Raw genomic sequence first — 22,112 nt, 5'->3', positions numbered from 1 at the left:
CAGTACCAAACTTTTAGGCTATCTTCAGAAGACTCTCCTGATTAAACCACCCAGGTTTAGTGAAGTTTGGTTCAGGAAGCCCAAAGTTATGGACCCTCAAAAGGGTAGCCCCATCTACCATTAGCTCCCATTGGAAACAATGGAGGATGGAGAACCCCTTTTGGGGGTCCATAACTTTGGACCCCCTGAACCAAACTGCACCAAACCTGGGTGCTATCAGCAGGAGACTATCCTTATGATACCACCTAGGTTTAGTGAAGTTTGATTCAGGGGATCCAAAGTTATGGACCCTCAAAATGGTAGCGCCGTTTACTATTAGCTCCCATTGGAAATAATGGAGTATGGGGTCACCCATTTTGTGGGTCCATAGCGTTGGACCCCCTGAACCAAACTGCACCAAACTTGGCTGGTATCATCAGGAGAGTCACCTGGCAATAGTCTGAAAGTTTTGTGCTGCTAGCCTAAAAACTGCGCCCCCTGCAGGCCAGAAATGGGAAAAACCCTGAAAAATAGAAAAAGCCACTAACGAACCTGCAATGTTTGCGCCCACCACAAGGTGGCGCCCGGGGCACTTGTCCCCGGATGTCTCCATGGTAGCTACGCCTCTGAGACAGGGTATGTGTTAGAGAAAGGGAAAGGGGATTTGCAATTTGTCTCCTTTTTATTTGTTTTTCCTTGCGTTATCTGTTGCGTTGCCAAAGAGTTCTTATGATTGTGTTCTGTTAATAAACACTTATTTTTAAAACCTTAGAAAAGTTATCTGTACCACATATGCCCCACGGTCTGGGACACGCTATGTGTATGTGAATAAGGCAGACGCCTTGTAACTGGGAGAGGAAGCTGGGAAATCCTGGTCTTTCCCAGTGGGCAGTCCTCAAGGGACCAGGTGGTGGCAGCATACCCTGGGAGAAAGATAGCCTTCCCCAAGGGAAAGTTGATAACCCCTGGGAGAGTGCAGAGGGCGAAAGAGGGCCTGCCAGCCGTAAGCAAGCCCGTTTTGCCACATCCCATAATGAACATATTAACATACATCTCAAGAACAGAAGGAGACAAGAACTAGAAGAGATACACAATGCAATCCTTGGAACACTATCCTGGGAACAAACTCCATCGAATAGAGAGCTCAGTAGGCTTCTGAGTAGACCTGCTTAAGACTGCTGTCACAATGAGAATATTATTAATGCAATCAGTAGTGTCTACTTAAATATTGATCCTGTTAGTATGGCAAAAAAGTTCAAGCATCATTTATAGCAGATTGGTAAATCTGATGATCCCAAGCCTGAATAGCATTCAGCTGCCCTTAACTAGGGCTAGAACCTTCTTGGTTCTGCATCCCACCCACCCCCCATGGTGGAACTCTCCATCCAATATGACCAGAGTCCTGTGGGATCTATCTCAATTCCACAGGGCCAGTAAGACAGAGCTGTTCCCCATCTCAAGTTGGGGGCAGCAACATGACTTGATCTATCTTGACTGGTCTCCTTTTTCTTCTGTTTTGTACTGTGTCCTAGGGTAGCTGGGAGGGATGTTTTTACTTTTTTTTAAATTTATTTTAAATGTCCCATCCTGGTTGGATTTGTAAGGTGTCACTATATTGTGTATGTTTTTTATTGATATACTGGATACCGCTCTGAGCCTGCTTTAGCAGAGAGACTTGGGTATAAATGTAATAAACAAACAAATAAAAATTATTGCAATGTACATTCGGAAGCAAAAGACTAATAAAAAGATATATTGGTTTTAAACATTTGTGTTTCTTTTTTTCCAAAGCTCAAACCAGACACAATGTCTAGTGGAAAATTGTCAAGAAGGGGTGGAGCCATCTTAAAAGAATCAATGATTTCTACCTGAAACCCTGGAGAGATGCTGCCAGTCAGAACAGACAGTATTGACCTTGATAAACCAAAGACTGGACTGAACAAAGAAACTTCATGAGGTCATTCTGCATTACTGTTCTCTCACTGCCTTTCTGGGTATCACTCCCAACAACCCTCTTGTGTTCCCAAATGCATCATAAGTATACCATACCATACCATACAGTACTCCACTTTGTAAACCTGTATTATTGTATATTTTCACTGAAAATCAAGGTGGATTATGCAATTAAAAACAATGCAATCAGAACACATAACGGGATAATAAAATTAGAAAACAATGCCCCCCCAAATATAGTGCAATCAATAAATCAGGTTTGCAAGGCAATTCCATGCACTCACTAATTCATGTATTTATATCTCCCCTTTCGGTATAAAAATCCCGGAAGCGCCTTATAATCTTTAATAAACAATACATAATTTACTGTTTATTATAGGCGCTGTCTCATTGTTGCTACATTCAAGACTCCACCAGTCTCGTATTTTCATCCTTAGAAAAGGAACGGGCCCAAAAGCTGACGTTTTCAGCCCAGAGATGGGAAGCGGGCTGGAGTTATTAGCTTGTGTGTAACTGGGCCGGTTTCAAGCCAGCTCATTGCGGCGATTGTTTCTGTTCGGGAAAGGAATGTGTAAGCAGCAGACGAGCAAAGCAAAGAAAGGAAAAAGGGAGGGGAAGAGAAGAGAAGAGAAGCATTCTTGACATGACGATGGTTGCAAAAAACAAGGCTTCAAACCCCCCTTCCCCCCCCCCCCGAGACTGAACGTCTCAAACACATCCTCTACAAACAACAAAGCTGAGATGTGGAAGTGCAAACCACGCAGCAGAGAGCTTGGGTGTGCGTTTGCGTTTGCGTTTGCGAGCAGGGGCGGGGAGAAATCCATCCCCGCGCATTCCCGAGGCGGCGGCGGGCGCTGCCCCGCACGAGTTGCTGCCTCCCCGGCTTCCCTTCCGCTCTCCGGCTGAGCAGCCAGGCCTGCGTTTCGCCACGGCGGGCGCTCGATGGTTCTGGCGCCGATTGCACGGCCCTGAGCGGCTGTCCCAGCCCGCCTTCCCAAGCGAGAGGAGGGAGCCGCGGGCAGCGGTTCCTCCTTGCCGGGGGCAGGGCGTGCGCTCGCCTGGCTCTGGAAAGAGGCGCACGGAGGGGCGCGCCAGCCTGTGAATCCCAAACCGACAGCGCTACCCCACCCTGCGCAGGCTGAGGCTTCCCTGGATAGCTGCCCGCAGGCCAGGTAACTGGAGCCGCAGAGGCAACCTCCGTCCTGCCGCCTTTGGGGGACGGGCGGGATGGGTTTTTGGCTGCTTGGGGCGCGGTGACTGGAAGGAAGCGCCTCTCTGGAGGAGCTGCGCTGCATGGCTGAAGGGTGGGAGGGGGTTTCCTTCTCCCCTTGCAAGCCGAGCGGGTCGCCTTGATCGGGACATGCCTTGTATGGACAGAGGCGACTTGCGTATTGTTACTCTGGCGCTGGAGGGCGGGGGGCGAAGAGGGCCAGACGCCTTTAGAACATCCCTCTGGGAATTGGTTTCACAAAAGGCAGGAGGCGTTTTTTGTAGGATTGTACAAAAAAGTTTTGTCGGATCCCTGCTGATTCTCCTGAGAGGACGGATGAGATTAAAGACGGACGAGGACAGGCTGTCAGAAACTATCTATGAAAGGGAAGGGGGAGGGGTTGGAAAGGAACTAATAATTATGAGTTTCCAGCCAAGGGGGTGTTCCTTCAGAAAGTGTGGACGATGGTAATAATGGGATGGGTTCTCCCAGGATGTGAAATGGACACCAGGACGAAACACAAACCACCAGAGGTATCCGTTCTAGTCTGTTATGGTAACATTAAACAGGAATTCACTAGCTGCTTAAAAACTAACCAACTTTATATTGATATGAGGTTTGTTGGTGAGCTCCGATTTATGAAAGCTGCTCCCGATTACCATGTATGAGTGTGAAAGCTGGACAGTGAAGAAAGCTGACAGGAAGAATGTTGACTCCTTGGAAGTGTGGTGTTGGGTGAGAGTATTATGGATTCTACAGACTGCCAAAGGGGAAAAAAATCAATGGGTTCTAGATCAAATGTAGCCCAAACTGTCAAGCTGAAATGACTAAATTGAGGCTGTTGTACTATGGTACAACATTTATGTACTTTGTACATAATTAGAAGACAAGAGTCACTGGAAAAGACAAAAATGCTAGGAAAGGTTGAAGGCTGCAGAAAAAGAGGAAGAGCAAACATGAGATGGATTGGCTGTGTAAAGGAAGCCATGGCCCTCAGTTTGTAGGAAATGAGCCAGGCTGTTAATGGCGGGACATTTTGGAGACATTGAGTCATAGAGTTGCCATGAGTCTGAAGCGAATTGACGGCACTGAACGCACACATGCGGGAATACATTTTGTTGATCCCTAAGATGTGACTGGTCTCCTGTTTAGGCTGGTTAAAGAATGGTGACTGATATTTCCATGTATGTGTCAGTGAGTATATATTCTCTGAGAACTTTTTGTTCAAAGGATGGGTTATTCCAACACTTTAACTTGTCTCCACAGAGAGAACTTGTGCATACTTTCCTAGATTCAGCTGCTATTCTATTAAGCAAAAAAGAAGAAGAAAAGAATGGGCAGCCAAATTTCCTACTTGGCCTCGTCCCTTATGAGCGTGAATTAATTGCACACCTCCCAAACAATATGCACATTGCACCCACATACTTCATATTAATAAATCAAGAATAACCGTTCTACTTCAGTACCATTCTTGCAACCAATCTGGCTGGACTGAGAATGCAGTCTTTCACATATCTGCTGTCACTCAATTCCCATCAAACTTCGTAAGACCAAGCATGCTAGGATTGATCTAAAATTAAGGAATATTGCTATATTTAATATGCATCTTAGAAAATGCCATATTTGCATCAATAAACATGATTATAAATGTATACACGTGCACTAACTATATTACTTAACATCTCCAGGGTTTTTTTTTAAAGATCTCTAGAAGCAGGGCTTGGAAATAATTTACCCTGAGGCCTTGGAAACTCACTTCTAGTAAACAGTTTGATCTGGTGTTATTTTTAACTGGGGTCATATAACCTTTCATAAGGCAATCTACAAACTGGGTGGGGTATTCAGAACTTCTCAAAGCATATGGTAGCATTTGCGTCCATTTACAGTGGCTTGTGCCAGTCAACAGGGATGCTTATACTTCTCACCTCTTCCTCAAGATAACATCTCAGATCCTTGATTTCATATCTAGGCCCATAAAGTGGCACACAGCAAATAGTAATCAAGCCTAATACTAAGGATTTGTCAAGCACAAGATGTTGTTGAATGTATGGTTGAATGAATCATATGCATACATTATAGAAAAAAGTTGTTTTGTCTGGAGCCCTGTTTGTATATTCTAATTTTTTAGTTGTGACTGCAGGCTGAGACTTGATGGGTAGTAGTAGATTAAAGGTTGGGCGCTAGATAGATCAATGCTAGCTAGTTTCATATGGTCATGTGACTTAGAAGAAGCCATGAGAAAAAGAAGAAAGCAATAAGAAAGTGCATGTTTTGACTTTGAAATTAGGTGAGAGGATGTTGATAAGGTATTGACCTGTGGACTACCTTAGTTTATGACAAGAAAATGTTTATTTAAAGAAAAGCTTGAGCACATTGAGGGTTTATTAAGCAGAGTCAGTCTGTTATGGTATTGTATATACATACAGATTTCCTAATTGGTGATTAGATTTCAGAAGTCATGTGATCAGAAGAGTTTCCCCCAATGTCGTATGGATTATGCTATCATTTCATCTTGATGACTGAGTTGTCTCAGTTTGCTTGGTCTCTGTGACAGTGCATAATTAGGTCAGATATTGAGCCTGATATTGCTTTCTGGTTTCTGGGGCTTTAACTTATTTTTATACTCAGTATATTTCTAAAGTGACATTCAGCCCCTTTCTTGTAACACCACCAAGTTTAAAATCACTCTACTTGTGTGGCAGCATGAGCCATATTCTTGTCTTCCTTTGTAAAAAGAGAAGAACTGCAAATAACAGCTTTACGGAAACTACAACAGTAGTCCGTAACTGCTGATGTGGCCTTTTGGAGTAAGAATGTTAAAATTGCTACATGCAGAAAAAAGGATACAGCTTTGCTATAGAAAAACACTCTTTAAGAACACATTAACAATAATACATGGATGGGTTAAGAACCTTAAATATTTAAAGGTTTGGTTATAGTTTTCATTACGTTTTCCCCCTTGCTTCTTTTTTTCCCCTGTGGCACTGTTCTGTGCAGTTTGTGCAGTTTAACACCGAGGTTTCTACTAAACTTTCTGCTGCTTCCATCATGTCTTTTTGACTGAACAGATGAAAAAATGGAACATTTGAAAAAAAGTACATGTATTAAAGTTTTAGATGTGTTTTTGTGTTACTAATTTTGATGAACCCAGACTGTCAGATTAAGTTTTTCTCAAACTTTAGCAACCTGAAGAGTTCCTTTCTGATTAAAATATTTTTACATATTTCTTTCATACATCCTTTCCCTACATGAGTATGCCATGTGGTGCATAGCTGTTTCTGAATATATGCATGACAAATAATGTGGCCTGTAGAGGCTTCTGTCCTCAAAACAATGTAGTGAGAACTGTATCATCTTAAACAATACATTTAAGGGGGGACATTATAATATCCATACATGGGCTGCAAGGTCAGATGTCAAAGGGTGCCGCATTTCAGAAGGTCCCAAAACCAAGCTGTAATCACTCTTACCCATTGATTTAGGAAAAAAATTCATCAGCAACATCAAGAAATGTTCTTATTGGTTAATCATAGAGACCAGAGGAACAAGAGGAACTGAATTTTTATATTTTGTATTTAAATAAAGGTTGTAGACGGTTTTAAAAAAATACACAGTGAACATATAATCATAAGGTACATTTCAGGTACACAATAAAACAACAAAAATCAAACTTCATTACTTGAAAGGATACTTTCAAAGAAATACAATAGAAGTCCTCAGGCGAAACGTCAGGAGAAAATGCTACTAGAACATAACCATACAGCCTGGAAACCACACAACACCCCAGTGATTCCGGTTGTGAAAGCCTTCGACAATACAACCTAATACATGTTAATGAAACCTGAAGCCCATTTTATTTGCAAAGGTAATCCTTGTGTAGTTTATGTAAATTTAATTGATCGTGTGTAACTACTGCTTTTCAGTTCATGCTCACAATAACTATTGTAACTACCTAAAACTGCCACTCAGCATAGAAACATATGTAAGAGAGAGGGAAAATACTATTCTTTTACTTCAAGCACTTCTCTTAGGAGAATCTCAGTTTGGCCTTAGTAATTATATACACTGTTAAGAAAGTGCCAAGGAATATCACAGCCATAGTGCTGTGATATTGGTACTATGCCCCCCCTCCCCTGTCGTACAGCCCACATACCCATTTGAAGGGAAGAGTTGATTTTATAGCTTACTTTGCTTTAAGGAGTCATACTATAAATTGTCTCCTCCCGCCAATGCCACCCTGTGAGTTGGTGGGGCTGAGAGAGCTCTGAGAGAACTGTAGCTACCCCAAGGTCACTCAGCAAGCTTGATGTGGAGGAGGAGGAAATCAAACCCAGGTCCCAGATTGGAGTCTGCCGCTCTTAATCACTACACCATGTTGACTGTCTCTCACTTTGTACACAATCCTTCTAAATCAATAAATTCAACCATTCAAGGACTTCCATGTTTGTAGGCAGGCCTGTGTTTTATAAAAACTGTAGCCTATAAAGTATACATTCAGTGTAATTCCATTTGTGGTAATAAGTTGTCTAATACTGCCAGACTTTTCATCTGTACGTCAAATGTGTTTCATTCTTCAATCTTAAACATATTTACTTGGAAACAGGCCTGATTGATTTCATTGCAGCTTAATTCTAAAAAGTAGTATTAGAAGGCTTCATCTTAAGTATGGGCCCTTCCCCACTTACCCTAAGCCCCGCGCTACTCGAGGAGAGTAGCGCGGGGTCCCTCGGCGCTCCCCACTGAGAGGGGCGGCGACAGTGCAGCCGCCCCGACGCTGCTGCTGTCGCACCCCTTAGCGCGCGGTATCCCTGGCGCTCTTTCAAAGGGCGCCTTTTGATGACCCCGCGCAGAGCGCGGGGTCGTGGGGAAGCCCGAGCGCGCGCCAGGGATGCTGCGCGCTCGGAATTGCGGGCAGCAGCCCTCGGGAAAAGGTAAGTGGGGAAGGGCCCTATGTGTGATTAAATTAGATTAGTTTATTCCTATATTTAGAACACAGCTAGTATAACAATATCAATAATTAAATGGACCTTTCCATTGAACTACATCAGATAACCAGATCTCACTGGACTCTTGAGTGATCAGTTGCGTTCATGTTTGCATCAGCAGTAGACTTTTTCCCCTCCCTGCTGTTAATTTGTACTATTAGCAGTTGCCACAGTTAATAAATATTTTAAAATGGCAGGTGCACAAAATAAAAGCTGTTGATTATCTGTGTGAGCTGATGTAAATCGGAATTAGTGTTCGAAAGCTGTTGTTTTCTGATAACAAGGCACTTGTGGTATCAGTTATCAAACCCACATAGTTTAAAATAAAGTGGATTGTTTGTGAGTGTAAAATATAGCAAAGATGACTAATGTTGCGCATCAAACTCTAAACTTTTTGCCAGTATCTGCTTTTTTCTCAAGAGTGCTGTCTAGTATCTTTTATCTAGCAGCATTTAAATCAGTTTAAAGAAATAATCCTTGTAACCGATATAGAAGCCTTTTTCTTCCTAGCTTTTTTTTCTGATAAAACTAGAAGCCAGTCTTCGTGAAGAAATCAGCTTCCAGAAAAAAATTAAAGAAATTGGCCTACTCTTGTTAACTGTCCCTAAATTACCACAGTGAAGACTTTGCAGTAAAAGATGTTTCCTATACATTATTTATATAAGGACCCTTGTTTACCATTACTGATATTCTGGAGCGATTGCTTTCAATAATTTTAACTGTCTGCAGTCTGGATATAGACTATGAGCTCTGTGTATGCTTTCTGGTGCTTTCCAATGTCAGGAAATTCTCTATATGCACCACCTATTGGGTATGATTAGAATGCTGTTTGACAGTGAAGAAGGCGCACCAGCCTTTACTTGGGTCACATGCATGGTGGAAACTCTCACACCAAGTACATTTGAAATATTTTATTCATTTACTTCATTTATACCTGACTTTTCTACTCAGTTGGGACCCAAAGCAGGTTATATCATTCTCCTCTCCCTTTTATTCCTCGCAGCAATCTTGTAAAGTAGGTTAAACTTCCAGGGCAGAGTGGGGATTTGAACCTGGGTCTTCCAGATGCTGGTCTGACATTCTAAGCATTATACCTTACTGGTGTCATGTGATTGGTTTCCCTTAACCCAGGGGTCTGCAACCCGCAGCTCTCCAGATGTTCATGGACTACAATTCCCATCAGCCCCTGCCAGCATGGCCAATTGGCTGATGGGATTTGTAGTCCATGAACATCTGGAGAGCCGCAGGTTGCAGACCCATGCCTTAACCAGTAAGTGTATGGTTTTGTTGGCATTTGTAAATGGAATATTAAGAGCCAGACTAGATGAAATGCTGGGAGATACGTGAATGGATGTCCTGAGTTGATTTCTTTAATAAGTAAAAGAGCAGCTGCTGGCTTCCTAAGTGGTTTGGATTGAGGTCATGGTGTGTGGGAATGGAGTTAACCTTTTCACCCTCTTTGTCATTTTACCTGTGTCAAACAGATCTGAGACCTCTAGGGATGATTTGAGCTTAGGAAATAGTGAGGAAAAGGGTTAAAGAGTTTTAAAAAAACACCCTCCACATTTCTGTTTGGGGTTAACAATCTCAAAGTGGGACCTGGAGTTATCTCAGAAGTGCAGATCTCCTGATTGCAGAGATCAGCTCCCCTGAGAAAATGGTGGCCTTGGAAGGCAGATGCTATGACATCACATCCCTTCTGAACCCCCTCCCCACCCCAAAATTCTACCCTCAGATCTCTAGGAAATTCCCAAGATGGCGGCCCTACTTCAGCCCCAGTCTGAATCTTGGGGTAGATGAATTGCTGTTGACCAATTAAAAACAACAACAGTCAGATCTTATATCACAGTGTTTGGTTTGGTTTGCAGTGCAGTCATAGCAGTTGGAGGCTAGCATATGTGAACACTGACTTTTCTGTTCACTAATTCATGAGAATTTGCATTTCTGCAGTTGTTCTGTTATGAAGTGGTGATACAGTGAATATAAGTGGTGCCACGAGTATGAGTAGTGTGAGCTCCTTCCCAATTACTGCGTTGTAAGTAGCAACTGTTTTTACAAATTGGGAGCTCATAACTGACCCCAAAGGGTATGAAAAATGTAAAACTCCCCCCACCCCGCCTTGTTATAGTTATTTTACACCAATTACTGTTGTTTCTATAAGGTTAATTGTTATAAGAGTTTTCAAAATAGAATAATAAACCACTCCAAAATAGGTGTCTCCTTACCTGTACTACTCCATGTATCTTCTTACCATAAATTGCACTGTTGATTCAACTAAGTATGTGTGCGGTTATTTATGCAATAGTTAAGATCAGCATCCAATATTCAGTACTTGTAAATTATTCATAACTCCAGGAAATTTTGAGAAAACATTCAAATAAAATATGAAGGACTCAATCCAAATGATTTAACATTTTAAGGAAAGTGAGAGATTCTAAATGCTATCCCATGATAATTACACTCCTATTCTGTAAATTGCAATCTTTAACACATTTTCTATTCTTTTTACGTTAAATGGGAATAATTGTTAAAAACTATACTAAACTGGAGATAGGACAGCCAAATCTTCAGTCGGGGTGGTGGTGGTGGGAATCCCTGACCCCAGGTCCCGTTGCCTGCCACTGCTAGGAATGGACACCAGAAGAAACATTACAAAGAAAAATAAGGCCTTGTCTATTTGTCTGTTTGAAGGATTGGAGCACCTTCCTTGTGAGGAGAGGCTGCAGCGTTTGGGACTCTTTAGTTTGGAGAGGAGACGTCTGAGGGGGGATATGATTGAAGTCTATAAAATTATGCATGGGGTAGAAAATGTAGACAGAGAGAAATTTTTCTCTCTTTCTCACAATACTAGAACCAGGGGGCATTCATTGAAAATGCTGGGGGGAAGAATTAGGACTAATAAAAGGAAACACTTCTTCACACAACGTGTAGTTGGTGTTTGGAATATGCTGCCACAGGAGGTGGTGATGGCCACTAACCTGGATAGCTTTAAAAGGGGCTTGGACAGATTTATGGAGGAGAAGTCGATCTCTGGCTACCAATCTTGATCCTCCTTGATCTGAGATTGCAAATGCCTTAACAGACCAGATGCTCGGGAGCAACAGCAGCAGCAGAAGGCCATTGCTTTCACATCCTGCATGCGAGCTCCCAAAGGCACCTGGTGGGCCACTGCAAGTAGCAGAATGCTGGACTAGATGGACTCTGGTCTGATCCAGCAGGCTAGTTCTTATGTTCTTATGTTCTTATTTACAGGAAGTTTTTAGTCATATAGTTCCTGACAATTCCTAGAACTAACTGGAAGCCACAAAGGTAGCTCTTGAAATTGACAGAACTGTGGTAAAAACTTCCAATTTTACCATAGAATTTCTGTAATTCCAAGAATGATCCTTTGCACTTCTGAGCAGATTTAAGAATTGTTAGAAACACTATAGTAAAAACTTCCAGTAACTAGATGAGGCTTTCTTTTGCTTTTAATTTTCCCTACAGAACTCTGCTGTCTCCCAAAACCCTCCAGCCGGTTGCTAGGTACTGCCTGTCAAAACGTTTTTGGGTTTAATTTGGTCCCAATACGGTTGCCAGATTCTCCCCTAGTCACCAGCAAGGATGGGGGAATAGGGTTGCCAGGAGAGGAGTATGGGGGGGGGGGGGAGAGTGGAGCCTGGGGACAAAATGTCCTCCGGGCACCCCCCTGGGAGTCGCATAGCCCCGCCCCCGCATAGCCCCGCCCCACACATTGTGAGATCCTGCCCCCTGTGCATCTCTGCTGCTGGCTCCTGCTCTCCTCAGGGCCTGGGGAGGCCAGAAGCCTGCCTGCAGGGATCCTGGGAGGGTGGAGCAGAGCAATCTAGGGAAAATGGAGCCCGGGGCATAATCTGAGTTTTCTACCACCCTCACCCCCCACCCCTGGCTCCATTTACCCTAGATACAGTGGAGGGGGGAGAGAAATCAAGCTGTCTGCCGATCTGACGGAGGAGCGCTGAGGTCTACTGCTGGGCAGGTAGGCAGGGGTCCAGGCAGTGGTGGGATTCAAATAATCCCGGTGGTTCCGGTGGGGGGATTCAAATCATTTAACAACTGGTTGTTTACAAGCATTATTTTAACAACCGGTTCTGCTGAAGTGGTACAAACCTGCTGAATTCCACCACTGGGCCCAGGACTACCACTTGGGTAGGTAACAAGGGGCCCAGGTCTACTGCTTGTGAAGGCTGGAAGGGGCCAGGTCTGGGCAGGCAGGAAGGGGTTGAGTCGGCGTGCTGGCACGGGCTCTGACTCCGGAGGGTCAGTGCCCTCCCTTGACCTGTGCCGCCCACCTTAATGGGAGAATCTGGGATCCCTAGTTAAAACAACATTGAAAGTGATGCTGTTTTGGAGTGGATTCTCTCCCACCCTGAAACAGCATCACTTTCAATGTTTAAACTGGAGACCTCAGAGTCTCCTTTTAAATCCATGTCGAAGGGGGTGGATTTAAAAGAAGAATCTGGGGAAATTTGGGGGGTGCCTGCTGTCAGGGGTGAAATTGTAAACTAGCAGCACCAAACTTTTAGGGTATCTTTAGGAGACTCTCCTGATGATGCCACCCAGAGAATATTAAGATCGTGTTGTCTCTCAACATGCATTATCCTCAACTTAATTAGATTTCTGACTCTGTCATGAATAGTTTGGGACATAGTTTCAGTTAGCAAAAATTTCTGCATCTGCCTTCCAGTGTGTTTGCCCCTCCACCAGTGTAAGTGCCCAGGGAGAACAAATCCACGCGCAGGCTTATGCCACTTCCATAAGTTAATTCCCTGGCCAGATTGAGCCATAAAGCTTAACTAATGTTTTTTTAATATGGTTCAGTTAACCTGTTTTTAAAGATTTGTTGTATCTGATGTCGTAGCTCAAAAATAATTTAATTGTGGTTTTAAAATACAATAGCAGATTGAAACAGAGAATGGCTGTCATGGGGAAAGCTTAATACTTACTCTCAACATAGTTTACCCTATACGTTGTGTCTTCCAAAAATAATTTATTTATATACAGTGGTGTACCTCAGAAATTGGTGCCTGGGGCAAGTACTGAAAGTGCACCCCCCAAATTGCACCTCCCCCCCCCTCATTGATCCTCCCCACTCTTGCCTACCTCCCTGAGTGGGATAGGGTAGACTGGGCAAGGCACAGGCAAGTGGTAGGCAGACCAGGCAAGAAGCAAATGAGCTAGTAGAGCTGGGTGAGCAGCAGACGAGCATAGCAGGACAAACGAGCAGTGGGCAAGCAGGATGGGCCAAGTGAGCGGCAGATAAGTGAGGTGGGCGAGTGGTGGATGAGCAGAGCAATCCGGGCAAGTGGTGGGCGAGCAGGATGGGGTGGTCCAGTGCGTGGAATAGGGAGCAATGCAGCAGTCTGTTTCTTTCTCTGCCCCACCCCTGCCAGGCCCTGCTTGCTACTGGGGGGTAGGTCTGGGCGGACTGCTATCAGGCTGAGGGGGCGTGCAGCTTCCTGTCACTGCTGCCTTTCCAGGCCCTGCTTATTCCTTGGGGTGAGGAGGGGGGGAACCAGCCGAATGCACCCCCCACATGACTTGTTAAAGTGGCTCCTGGGTCATCTGCCCCTTCTTGATATGCCATTGTTTATATAAGTATATCTATACTACACACAAAAAGTATATTTAATCTATGCCTTATCTACAATCTGTGCCTTGTCCATAATCTATGCCTTGTCCATAAGATATATGTATGCTGTTAAATATGCAGATGCATCAGCAACCCAGTTTCCTGGTCCTTTTAGTTTGCATAACTGAATATACAGAGCAAGTTCATCCCAGCTGCTTCAGTGACATTTTGGCATAATAGTTACCATCTCAGTGAGTGTACAGTATCTTGGCTGAGGTGCTGGCAGTGGTGTATCTAATGTTATGGCAGGTATGGCAGGTGCCCTGGGTGCCACTTGGAGGGGGGCACCATCCCTGCTTGCCTGCTTGCTGCATCTGCATCATCTATGTACCTTGCTCCGCCAGTCATCTGGCCTCTTGTGCTGCTCAGCCACTGGCAGCCCTGCACCTGCCCCACATCGATCCCAGCTTCAGGGAGAGGCTCCTGCCATGAGTCAGCAATGTGCACGGCCAGCTAGCAAGAGGATCGGGCCCTGGGTACGCAAGGGGTGCACTAATACCATGGGCAGTGCTTGCCATAGACACTATTTTCCATAGAGATGCCCTTAGGTGCTGGTGAGTGATCATAGCTTGTGATGTTCTAAAGATGCAGCCCCTCTACCTGACTCTTACTGAAACATGTTGTGATTTAGAAAATAATATGTTTTTGTTCATTCAGGTGTTGCATCCCATCCAGCATTTGAATAAGTAATGCTAATGCCACTTTGCTGCCATCTTTTGTGTCTTCATGAGTGGCTTTCAGATATTAAGAAAAAGATACTTTAAGGAATGGAGTTGGCTCGCAATTTACTACTTAATGAAGAAATCTACAGCCATCTGAGTGAAGTTCAGAAAGCAGAATTTATTTTTGAGTGGCTGAGGTTTTTGGAAAAGCTTCTACCAGCTACAAGTCAGGTTAGTATTACATCCAACTGGAATAAAATGTAACATTTCAACAAGATGGTCTTTGTATTGTCGAAGGCTTTTACCGCCAGAATCACTGTGGTGTTGTCTGGTTTTCGGGCTGTATGGCCGTGTTCTAGTTGGATTTTCTTCTGACGTGTAACCTGCATCAGTGGCTGGCATCCTCCAAGAAAACCACACAATACCCCAAGATGGTCTTTCTTTGACTTGTTTCTGTCCTAAATGGGCCAGAATCCTAGGCAATTATAGTATAGGCAGGGAAGAATTTAACCCAAACATTTTTGAATGTTTTTACTGAAATGATCATCCAATATAATGGACAAGGTGGTTTAAAATGCAAAATAAGTAAAAACATTTACCGTAACATGGCTATACACTTCTCCCACCTTGCTATAGCTGCCTAGAATTGTGGCCATAGACCATATTAAATGTATATGGAGAGGGGAATGGGGTGGAACAGTCCAAAGAAATAATGCATATGAATTTTTTTGAAAACTTGAAAGCATAATTCAAATGTAGTGTTGTTGTCAAATTAATGAGGTATGCTTTATATAAACTTGTTCTCTACAAGTTACACCTACTAATTATTTTTGAGTAATATTTTTGGGGGTGAAAATGCCTTTTAGTAATAATTACATGATCAGTAATAATTACACGATCTCTACTTAATGGGGAAAATTAAATATTAGTGTGTTCCTCAGATTTGTTGTAAAATTTCAAGAGCAAAGCTAATTCAAGCTAATTTAAAACTAGCAAGGTTATCATTTTTTCTATCAGCTGAAAAAGACAGCAGCCAAGAAATACAAGAGAGCAACCTTTGTAACTAATGTCTTAATATGAAAACAATATTTTTGTATAGAAGATTTTTTTCACAAAATACCTGGATTTTTAAAAAATGGCCCATATAGTTTAAGTGATGTGTGGTACTAGCAGTACTTTCTGACAGAAAACATATGCTGATGAATTAAGTACTTGAACAGGCATACTGTGGGATAATGCACATGTCCCATTATATGTAAAAGAAAATAAATACAGAGTTCTTCTCTTTTATGCTCAGGCTGATATAAGAGAAAAACAGAACAAACTGATTGAACAGCTGACATCTTTATTAACCAGCTCACCAGGACCTCCTGCTAGACAGCTCATTGCCAAGAACCTTGCTATAATTTATAGCTCTGGCAACACTTTTTCTGTTCACCAGACAATTGACAAATGTAATGAACTTATTCGCAGTAAAGATGATTCACCAAGCTATCTACCTACAAAACTGTAAGTAAAGAGTACTCTGGGCAAAGGGAAGCCTTGTTAGAATATTGTGGACCTGGGGGCAAGGGAGGGAGTGGGCTGCAGAAATACACCATGGCACACACAGATTGTGGAAAATAGGTTATGTTGGGCACAACTGCAGGAACATTGGTGCAGCATGGGGACAGATCCAGCACTGAGAAATCTGCCTGGTGCATAAGCCCATCCTTCCATCCCGCCTGCTGAGGGGAGAAGTGGATTGATAATCCCAGAACCCCAGATTAGTGCAAGCCACACTTGGGTTCCCTTGCCACCTGGTGATAAGAGCCAGCCACCAGCCCCTGAGTTGGGCATTCCATAGAATGGCTCCACCCCCAAGACCTTCCTCAAAATAGGGAAGGTGGGCTCACAGAGACAGCCTCCCTGTCCCCAAAGGATCCATCCAAATGTCCAAACTGCCACAAGAGCCAGACCAATAGTCCAGCTCCCCACAAAGCTTCTAAGATTGCAGCCAATCAAGCAATCCATCTTGAACCCCATGTAACTAAATGTCCTGTAGCAATCTAAGAGGGTATCAAGACAGGAGGTGGTGGGGATGTTAGGTGTAGCTGAAAATGCTTGCTTCTGTGTTATGTTAATAAATATGTGATCTTGCACTACTGTTTTTAAATAACTTGGTGGGGAATTATTTCCCTTTCACATATTACCCTATTTTGTTGAGTGTCATGGGGGCAGGAAGAAGCATATGTGGCTTTAGGGGCCACGAAGCTAAGCAGAATGGCCAGTGGCTCAGATGACTAATGGATGAGATGGGGTGATTCTTTCCCTTTTTGAAATGAGTCAATTCTGCGTTCCTTGTATCTAATTCTCTTTTCCCTCAGTAGCTGTGGGAAATGGCATTTTAAAGGTCTGTAGGGGATGATTTTCTGAAGACCACAGTAAAGACAGAGGAGAGACTCCTGCCTTTCACCTCATGCATGCTTCAAATTAAAAATAGCATTAGGCAGGAAGCTATTTGCCCCATTTTGGAGCTTGTACATACATGGAACCAAATTGGTTAATATTTATCCAGTGAATCTTCATTAAAGATTTTGATTGTAGTAAAATCATCACACTTAAGAAACAAAAATGTTCTTTATATGTTGACTGCTTAATTTTGTCCCCTTTCTAATTCTTCCCTTAAATAGTGCTGCAGTGGTTTGTTTGGGCTATTTGTACAAAAAACTTGGAAGAATTTTGGGCAACAGTTTTGTGGATACCATAGGGAATGTGCTCAAAGCAATGAAGAATGCAGAGGTAAGGAGCCATGAACTGAAAAGCAGAAGGAAAAATAAGTATTAGTAAAATATAATGAGGAGGTGTACTGTGAGACTTGATAATATCTCTTGGTGCACGTTTTAGAACAGTATAGTATTGTACCGTTGCTTTTAAAACATCTGCCAGGTTTTTCTTCCTCCAACCCTCTGGGGGCGTGGCCCCGCCTCCTCAAGCCCCGACCCTGGCCCCAGTGCTTATAAAAGCACCTCTCCGAGACTAGGGACGGCAGACTCCCCTGCCCCGCCACCCCCCAGCTGGGCTCCCAGCTGGCAACCGGCAGTTCCTTCTGCCCTTCCCTCTGGGCAGAGGCATACTAGGGGAAATGGAGCCTGGTATAAAATCTGAGTTTTGCACCCTATCCCCCCCAATGGGCAGCCGCTGTGGTGCTGGAATCAACCCCCAAACAGCATCACTTTAAATGGTGTTTAGAGAGCCCAAATTCTCCTTTTAAATCCACCTTAAAGGGGGAATCTGGGGTCCCCAGTTAAAACAGCATTGAAAGTGATGCTGTTTTGAGGTGGATTATCCCCCACCCTGAAACAGCATCACTTTCAATGTTTAAACTTGGGACCTTAAATTCTCCCTTTAAATCCATGCCGAAGGCAGTGGATTTAAAAGAGAATCTGGGGAAATTTTGGGGGTGCCTGCTGTCAGGGGTGCAATTATTAAGCTAGCAGCACCAAACTTTCAGGGTATCTTTAGGATACTCTCCTGATGATACCACCCAGGTTTGGTGAAGTTTGGTTCAGGGTGTCCAAAGTTATGGACTCTCAAAGGTGTAGCCCCCATCTTCTATTAGCTCCCATTGAAAACAATGGGGGATGGGGCACCCCCTTTGGGAGTCCATACCTTTAGACCCCCTGAACCAAACCTGGGTGGTATCATCAGGAGAGTCTCCCAAAAATCCCTGAAATATTGGCCTAAAAGCTGCACCCCCTGCAGGCCAAAAACTGAAAGTACACTAAAAAATACAAAAAACCCACAAACGGCTGGCGGAGCTTCGGAAATGTAATGGGGCGGGTTGAACCCGGGAACCCCCCCCCCCCTTACCTACATCCTTGTGTCATACTCTTTGGGAGAGTTTCTGCTTGGGTTACGTTCTTGTTCACACTGAACACACTGACCATGTGTGTTCAAGAGACTAGAGCGCTGAGCTTTTATATGGGGAAGCTCAGGTTCAGTCCCAACTCAGCAAAGAAGGCATTCGGCCAATACTGATTTGATATATATATGAAAAAATCATTTGCAGATAAATGAGATAAAAATGTAAGAGATGAATAGATGAAACAGTCTGTAGTTGTAAAAATATTTTTCTGTTGTCTTGTGTTGTCAGTCTCAAGGACGATATGAGATCATGCTAAGTTTGCAAAATATTTTGAAAGGACTAGGAGCTGCTGCAGTTCCATGTCACAGAGATATTTACAAAGCTGCTCGATCATGTTTGACAGATAGATCGATGGCTGTGCGCTGTGCTGCTGCAAAGGTAAAGTATCCTATTGTCTAAGAATTATTCATCCTATGTACAATTGCATGTGTTAAATGGGTGGTTAAAGATAATCTTTTTTTCTTCCTTTGTGGTGCAGAAAACATTTTTATCAGGATAAACATAATTGGATTGGCAAATAGCAAATCTGTCATCCCATGTGCATTTGCTAAGACTTTTTGTCCATCAGGAAATAAATGTCTGACAATGTATTGTCGAAGGTTTTCACAGCCGGAATCACTAGGATGTTGTGGGTTTTCTAGGTTGTATGGCCGTGTTCCAGTAGTATTTTCTTCTGATGTTTTGCCTGTATCTGACTGGCATCTTCAGAAGCTTTATTACTTCAGAAGATGCCAGCCACAAATGCAGGTGAAACGTCAGGGAAAAATACTACTGGAACACGACCATACAACCCGGAAAACCCACAACATCCTAAATGTCTGACAGTTCTGCCATTTTTTGTGCAGCCTGTTTTGTGGTGGTTACAAGAAATGTTATCATCTGAATGTGTAATTTGCACTCTTGACTGCTGTTGTCACCATTCAGCCCTATTAATGACAGTGAGCACACACAGTTTGCATGATTTCCGATGCTGTCCTAAGTAGAGTTATACTCACTAAGCCAACTGAAGTAATAAATCTTAGAAGGCTGTAACTTTGCTTACAGCCCAATGGGGGGGGGGGGGCAGAATTGGGTTGTGGGAGCAGTGTGGGCTTGTGCCAAAGTGGATGCCCACCCTGCTAGTGTAAAGGTCACTTAAGCCGGCCGAGAAGACACTGGTGGGCAAGACCCACACAATTCTTTAGTGCCCAAACCAGGAAGGCCTTGCTGTTCTGAAACCTGAAAGTGTGGCATAAGTCATTTTTGTCCATTGGGTGATTTTCAGGCTACCAGTGTTTTTCTTGGTTTCTTGTTTTATTTTGTTTCCTGCACCACCCTTGGGGGCAGCGCTGCTCTGGCCGCCATGCCTTCTGGATTGGGCCGTCTGGATTGCACTGTTCATGAGTTTTTGTGACCATTATGAATTTGTGTTTGAAAGTGGTGGACAGGTATTCTCTAACAAAAGAATTCCCAATTCAGAGGTGTGTAGAATAATACTCATCAAGCAGGCTTGGATCCTTGTAAGAACAACCAGGGGAAGGTTAATAGATATATGGCTTACATTAAGTCAGGTTTTCTTTTTCCAAACCTGGCTCACTGGGGCACAATTTCCCCATGTGAAAGACAGAAATAAAAAGAGCCCTAGGTTTCTGAAGCAATAAAAAGTGGAGGCTTGTACTGCATTTATGCTTCTAGGACAGGGGTAGGGAACCTGCGGCTCTCCAGATGTTCAGGAACTACAATTCCCATCAGCCCCTACCAGCATGGCCAATTGGCCATGCTGGTAGGGGCTGATGGGAATTGTAGTTCCTGAACATCTGGAGAGCCGCAGGTTCCCTACCCCTGTTCTAGGAGAATATGTAATGATGAAAGATATTCTGTGTTCAATTGTGCTATGTTCATTGGTTCAGATAGCCATAACACTGCCTATAGGTTCTTTAGAAATAATATTCTGGGCACACTTTTGGGACTGTATCTAACTATGAATTATCAATTTTTTAAATATCTGAGCATGAAAGCTTGAATTTAGCTTTCTTTTTGTCTTTTCTGTGCAGTGTCTTCTTGAACTTCAGAGTGAAGCAGCCTTTATGTGGAGTACAGAACTGGATAGTGTTGTGACTCTGTGCTTTAAGTCCTTTGAAGGGTCCAATTATGATGTCCGAATCACTGTTTCTAAGCTTTTAGGAAATGTGCTGGTTAGTGCTGTAACATCAAAACAAGGCACAGGTAAGGTGCTTTTTAAATTTTAAAATATGTTTGGCCCTTAATGTAACCAAGAGACTGTTCTGGTATTGTGCGTATTTTAACACAGAGCAGTCCAAATGAGATTTCCAGTTGGCTCAAGAATTAATAGAATATGGGCTGTTTCTCAAGTGAGTCTTTTCCTATGTTGAGATGGGGGGGGGGGGGAATAGTTGAGTAAAGAGGTGACATGTTTGTTGCATGGGAGTGATTATTTGTTGGCAAGCTGAAGTAGTTGTGAAAAGGTCCTCCAAAATATATACCATATATACTCGTGTATAAGCCGACTTTTTCAGCACATTTTTAATGCGGAAAAAGCCCCCCTCAGCTTATACTCAAATGAGGGTCCTACTTACCTATTCTCTGGGTGCAGTGTGGGTTTTCTCTGGTCTCTCCCGCCCATCTGTGGCTGCCTGCAGCCTCTGTGGGTGGTCCGATGACTGCTGATATCACCGCTCTTCTTTTCTCCTGCACTCTGGCAGCCTCTGTATTGTCCGTGCCGTACTGGGAAAGAACCTGCCCGCTTCTGTGTGCTGGTACCTGGGGTGCACCGCATCCTTTTTGAAATTTACCAGTAGCTGCTGCATTTCCCACCCTAGGCTTATGCTCGAGTCAATAAGTTTTCCCAATTTTTTGTGGTAAAATTAGGTGCCTCGGCTTATATTTGGGTCGGCTTGTACTCGGGTATATACAGGTATGCATTGTTTTAATTCTTGATGATATATAGAGATGTACATGGCTCCTCCCTGTCCCCAATATATGTAGGGAAGTATGTTTATGCTTCCTGCTGTGAATTTGTGCAGGTAGAAAACAAACAAACAAGCAAAAACATTTTACTGTGGGTATGATTTACAAAAAAGATTCAGCAGCATTGGCATGGTAAGTGATGTGCCAAGGTAGGTCATTTCTATGGATTGATAAGAGAGCCATGTGGCATAGTGGTTAAGTGCTTGGCACTGCCACTCACATGGTCAGGAGCTCGAGCCCCCTGTGGGTCAGATATCCTGGCAGCTGGCTCTTGGTTAACTCAGCCATCCATCCATTTCTTGGTCGGTAAATGAGTACCTAGCTCATAGCCAGGGGGCAAAGAATAGCTGGGAAAAGCAGTGGCAAACTACCCCACAAAAATGGCTTGCCTATAAAATCACTGCTTGCAGTGTTACCCCAGGATCGAACAAGACTGAAGGGGAAACTTTACCTTTTTTAATGGATTGATAACAGAATTGTTGTCACATTGTCATTTGTTTTATTTATTTATGTTGTTGATAGTCTGGTTTTCTCACTGAAACTCAAGGTGGATTACCCAATGTAAATCAATGCAGCCAACAGGATAGGACATCCAATAAGCAGTGTAATAAGATCAGTATTGTTGAAATCTAAGGCTGTCACAATTTTTCTATCTCCGCTGCTAGAACACCAGTTCTTTTGTGTATTATCCAAAGCTCTCAACACTTGAGCTATGGCAGCCCAATCCAAAGCCAGAGGTGACTTGGAACAGTGCCACTGCTGAGCCGCCCCACCACCTCCAGAAGGCTTTCAGGCAGTG

At 43.4% G+C, this 22,112-nt stretch overlaps 1 protein-coding gene across 8 annotated transcripts in view; it reads left to right on the top strand.

The window, feature by feature from the left end:
- The first annotated feature begins 2,874 nt into the window (after window positions 1-2,874).
- Window positions 2,875-22,112, top strand: part of HEATR5A (HEAT repeat containing 5A) — a 75,291-nt gene continuing 56,053 nt past the window's right edge. For 6 of the 8 annotated variants that reach the window (XM_048484744.1, XM_048484742.1, XM_048484739.1 and 3 more), the window contains exons 1-6: window positions 2,875-3,104; window positions 14,435-14,670; window positions 15,737-15,948; window positions 17,112-17,220; window positions 18,575-18,724; window positions 20,380-20,551. In XM_048484744.1, coding sequence (XP_048340701.1) covers window positions 14,545-14,670; window positions 15,737-15,948; window positions 17,112-17,220; window positions 18,575-18,724; window positions 20,380-20,551 — 769 coding nt within the window. In that variant the 5' untranslated portion in view covers window positions 2,875-3,104; window positions 14,435-14,544. Of the gene's footprint in view, window positions 3,105-3,372; window positions 3,676-14,434; window positions 14,671-15,736; window positions 15,949-17,111; window positions 17,221-18,574; window positions 18,725-20,379; window positions 20,552-22,112 lie in introns of those variants that run through there. The other 2 variants (XM_048484743.1, XM_048484738.1) reach the window with 2 other exon arrangements.

This window comes from Sphaerodactylus townsendi, linkage group LG02 (genome assembly GCF_021028975.2).
Source record: "Sphaerodactylus townsendi isolate TG3544 linkage group LG02, MPM_Stown_v2.3, whole genome shotgun sequence".
NCBI classification, from domain to species: Eukaryota; Metazoa; Chordata; class Lepidosauria; order Squamata; family Sphaerodactylidae; genus Sphaerodactylus; species Sphaerodactylus townsendi.
The sequence above is the reverse complement of the archived record's forward strand: the minus strand, read 5'-3'. Positions and strand labels throughout refer to the sequence as shown.